Here is a 5323-nt window from a genome sequence, read left to right on the forward strand (position 1 = left end):
TGTCCTGTCTTTAGCTTTATTTAACGTCATTTATCTTATTATATGTTCTTTATTATTTTTTATTATTATTGTTGTCTTGGCACCTTTTCTTGAGTCGGGGTCTATCGGAAATGACGCCCTGCATATGGTAGAGGAAGTGGTCTCGTACGCACTCTACCCTCTCGATACCTTGGTGTGAATACCACTAGGTATGTTGTTGTTGTCGTTGCATGTCCTTTCTTTAGCAAGAAGCCAAAAGGTTTATCACTGCAAGTACCCCATATATTTGACACTATAGAATTGTGAAGTTTCATTTGCTAAATCTTTCACCTTTTGCACCGTGATTGTGGTGAAAGGTCAAAAATTGCCCCTGTGATTTGCGAAATGATCTACTTTTTCCCTCCGTATAAAGTTGGGGTCAACCATGTACGTACTTGCCGTCATAAAACTGGAGCGCATTTGCCTTTATTTGTGAACTCAACTAACAAAATCATTATAAAATTAAAAAAAAAATAGAAAAGGCTTAAAAATACTCCTTTCGTATTGTACTTATTTTATGTTTACCCTTCGTACATCCATTCGTCCGTAAACATACGCCGTGTTTTTTTAGGTTCGAAATATTGTATATAAGGAATAGTTTTATATAATTAATACAATATATTAATATGTTTTTTTGGGTCAGTTATATATTAATATGTTACACCTTATATAACAAATTAGGTATGTTATATTCACCACATACCCTATATCATCTTGAAATATTGTATATAAGGAATAACTTGACGGTTTAACTTATATTTACTTTGAAACAAGTATAAATGTGGTATTACATAAATAAAATATATGTAATCGTAACATACATATATAATATAGTATTTTATTAAATGTCATACCCTACATACAAATTCTTGATATATCATCTATTGTAGATTTACCATCGCACCATTCCTCAAATCCTCCCATCTTTAGATACCTTCATTCTCCTTCTTGATATACTCTTTTTCTTTTATTTCATGCACTCTAAATACAACGCCTGATGAAGATGAATCTTTATTTGATAGTGTGCTTCCTTATTTATAGGTAGTCGTTTCTTTGTAGCAGAATGGAGTATTAATTGATTTTACTAATTAGTATATTTCATAGTTAGTTTCCTCATTAATAGGAAAATTGTCCTATTCAAAGGTTTTTAAATTTACTCATTCACGTTGTAAATTATGAAATATTTTATGCTTTTACTAGTATTTATGAAATTTTCCCATTTAAAAATTTGGGTCAATTTTGGTAATATTGTTATCCTAATTAACACGGGGTGTAATTATCTAAAAAAAAAAAAAAAATTATCCCCGATATTATTTTATCTCCCCAAGTATAAAACGCACTTATAACTTCGATTAAGGGTTTATTTAGGGAGGGCTGTTTACTAGGAGTATTACACTGCCTTTTGTTTTTTCCCGCCTAACCATCTGAGACGTCAATAAAATTTATTTTATATGTATATGTCTATTCCATGTTATTATCTGTTTAAATAAATGATTCACCATTTCCATAATTTAGTTATCGACTTTTGATTTCAATAATTCTGTAATATGAAGCAGGATATGGTTTGATTTAAATAAAAATGTCAATCGTGGTATGAATATTAATAATTGTTATGTATCTATTTGAATATTGTTAATTTTATCTTAATTGATCACATTATTTTATATGTATAAGATAAGACAAAAAAAATTCAGAAATATTTGGAACAGTTTGTTTGTAAACGATATCTGGATGACGAAAGATATGTCGCATCCAATGCATGAAAATCAAATATGAAAAATCATGACGAAGATGTAAAAAGATTAGATAAACATTAAAATGAATTATTTGTTATAATATTATACTTGCGCTGCAGTTACTAGGATCATCACCTTAATTAATTTTTTCCCCTTTTTTTTCATTTTTTATTAGCCCAACCGTGGTGGATGGGCACTCACCTTAATTAATTTGATAAGAAACAAACGGAAATTTGCTAACAATATCAAATTTACTTGATAAACATGTAAATTAAGTATTCCTATCACAAATTATCATTATTACTTTTTTTTGCAGGTGTACACTATGAAATTGAAGATGATCCACTAGCCATGCTACGGAAATTATATATTAATTGAATTTTTGTACAATTCTACAAAATACTACTTTTACTCGAAAATAACTTCTTGATATACATACAACGGTAAAAAAGGAGGCTACATTTTCTTGAAGAAAACACAGAAACTTTAAAACATGAAATATGATTTGCAACCATCATCTTCATAACCTGAATATTTGATAGATTAGAAAAATATTATTGTACTAACATTACATTGTTGTACAAAGTTTATCTTTATCTTCAACACAATGTTAACAATAAGCATATGACAATACATAGTGGTAAGAGAAACGTAAATTTTAATCGAGTGAGAAAACGTAATACCCACTCAACTGATTGTGGACAATTTCAAACTATAACAGAGACTGAAGGAAAACAATATTACTAAGGAAACATATCTTTATACCCAACTTTAAACTTTGATTATTGTTTGTATTCACAGATTCATATGAGATCCAATCATCTTAACTTCGACAAATAAGTCATTATACGATGATCTACATTGATAATTCACACTCTTGTATTTTAGTCTTTCATATAAAATTATTTACTCAATTTTTTTTATCTAATATTAATATTATTATATAAATGATATATTACATAACTTGACATACACATGCAACATGCCGAAAAACTAGTTTCCTTATAATTATAAGGAGTTCAACTCTAATTGACGATTTAAGGAAGAATTACAAAACAAAACGGATATATGGAGCTGTCACAACGTCAAAGGTGTGGAACAATGTAATGGAGAAATAAAATTTACTATACCAAATTAACAGAAAATGTACAACCCCATCAACTAATACCCCATCAACTAATCCTCTTATACTAATTGAAATCCAGCAAAGTTTTAGAACAAATATATTGTTTCCAAATTCATTCACCAAATTGGCCAAGAAATGAAATAAAGTCCAGCATAGTAGCATCACTTACTACGTTTATCACAAAATATTTCTAAATCTCAATACATCCAATGCCAAATAGCTGCCACAAAATATAAGCCAGAAACACAATATGTACTCTAGCTATACCTTCGTAACTCCAAATGCCCCGATACTTTCATTACAATCACCCTATGATAGTCTAGAGGCGGAGCCAGAATTTAAAGCTTGTGGGTTCGGAATTCTAATTCATTTAAGTTCTTTGGGTTCTAAAGTAATAATCTATACATATTCAATGAATTTTTTCAGACAAATACAGAGTTTGAACCAAAGTTATTTGGTTCGGCCGAACCCGCAAATGGTATGCTGGCTCTGCCCCCGGATACTCCAACCGCCCCATAAATCGGTTAGTCCTAAATTAGTTTATTAGTTTGAGGTTAGAATGCCCGATGCAAAAAGATTTTAGCCTTTTTAATCCTTCTTCGAGAAAAGATGGGTCAACTGCAAATGTGACTCGGAGCCAATTCTTCAATCCCACAGCAGTTCCTGAAAAGAAAAAAAAAATTGTAACGTTACATTTTTTGTATACGACATAATAAATCCAGGCTAATTTGTCTAAATTTTTGCATAATGGAGGACAACTTGATTCATCAAGTACAATTAGTTTACACCACATTTAGTACAAGTCCGTTCTTATTACTCCATTTATTCCGTTTTATATAACACTCTTTTTATTTTGTTTTGTTACGATAACTCTAAGAATGATAAAATTTAAATTTGTATTTTACTTTAACTAACATGCTTAGTCATGACGGCCACAAGCTGTAAGGGTACTTTTGGTATACATCAAAACTTTCTCTTCCTTCTTAAATTTCATGTTCAATCCAACGTATAACGTATTCATATTAATTGAAAATGGAAGATGACAAAAATAGTCACTTTGTTTGTGGGTAGGTTCAAAATGGCCCGTTAACAATACTTGTAAGCAGTTTTGATCACTAAAGTTTGCCAAAAGTGAGCATTTTCGACCTCCGTCAAATATTTAACAAACTCTGGTTATTAGGTTTAACAAGAACTGCACCCAAAAGAATGAATTAATATATATTCTCATTTGGAGGTGCAGTTTTACAGAAATTATTTTTAATCTGTTTTTAGAGTCCGGTACAGGATTTAACGTGAACTCACACTCTTTACATTAGATTCATTACACATAAAACTATTACTACTACTTTTCTATAGAGAAACTCGTAACTTTAAACTTTGAATGTTTCCATTAATAGCTCTTATAGTCATATAAATGTCATGGCATGTTGAGGAGCTTAAATTCTAGAGGTACTTAATTTTAGTATGTCCCAAAATTTTCTTTCTTAAAACTCCGTGTTGAGCCCAAACTTGTTACTTTGTCAATTCTTTCATATTGGTCACATTCACATAAACAAAACTAATATATTCTGAATTGGTGTACTTACCAGGAAGCAAAATGACAGATTCCTCCTTGGCAAGTTTAAAGCAGAAGTCAACATCGTCACTTATATCTTGGAGAAGGGCTGAATCGAGCTTCACCTTCATAGAGAAAATAAAAATTAAAAAGTACTAGAAGGACCAAAAAGAAAAAAGAAGGGAGAAAAGTGTGTGAAACTAGAAGTTTGGGGAAGTTAGAGAGTTACCATAACAACCATTGATCCTTGTGATTTGTAAGGGCAACTGATGCATGGAATATCCAATATCTTTTCATAACATATATCTGAATTCTTCTTAAGCATTTTGAGTGTATTCCTGAAGAAATCCTCTTTCGTGCTTTCAATAATTTTTGGGACTGCTGCCTACAAAATGAAAATGATGTTTTTCTTTTTTTTTTTTTTTTTTTTTAGAAAAAAAACCAGAGTAAAGTTATATATCCTAATAACGTAAAAACAAATTACATTACATTAGAGATCAATTACATGTGATTACCTTATAAGATGATCGTATTCTATTAATATGTTTACATTGTTAATGCATAAAACTTAAACTCAATTAATAAGAATTTAAGTTATGTATACTGTTAATGTATGTATATTTTACACTATCAATATAATTTAACAACCTAGGTGTTATACCCCATTTTAACCGGGTTAAAGCGGAGTACAACGTATTGGAGATTCCTGTTTGCTTATTTTAAGGAGTCGCCACCTAATTGATTTTAAGGTGAATTAGGGCACCTATTTTATTAACTAAGGTAAAGCCTAACTAAACCTCCGTTAATAGTCCAACTTGATGTGTGATTCTAGGTAAGGGTTCTATATTATCCTAAAGGAAGGGTTAGGCATCCTTTAGAATCCGTTAT

General features: G+C 30.4%; 1 protein-coding gene across 1 annotated transcript in view; it reads right to left on the bottom strand.

Annotated features, from left to right (window-relative positions):
* Positions 1-3373: 3373 nt before the first annotated feature.
* LOC132040753 (probable aminotransferase TAT2) overlaps positions 3374-5323 on the bottom strand; it is a 7690-nt gene continuing 5740 nt past the window's right edge. Inside the window, exons 6-8 of the mRNA XM_059431429.1 lie at positions 4665-4820; positions 4467-4560; positions 3374-3543 (exon numbers count right to left, since the gene is read on the bottom strand). Of these exons, the coding sequence (XP_059287412.1) occupies positions 3416-3543; positions 4467-4560; positions 4665-4820 (378 nt within the window). The 3' untranslated portion in view covers positions 3374-3415. The remainder of the gene's footprint in view (positions 3544-4466; positions 4561-4664; positions 4821-5323) is intronic.

This window comes from Lycium ferocissimum, chromosome 12 (assembly GCF_029784015.1).
Source record: "Lycium ferocissimum isolate CSIRO_LF1 chromosome 12, AGI_CSIRO_Lferr_CH_V1, whole genome shotgun sequence".
Taxonomy (NCBI): domain Eukaryota; kingdom Viridiplantae; phylum Streptophyta; class Magnoliopsida; order Solanales; family Solanaceae; genus Lycium; species Lycium ferocissimum.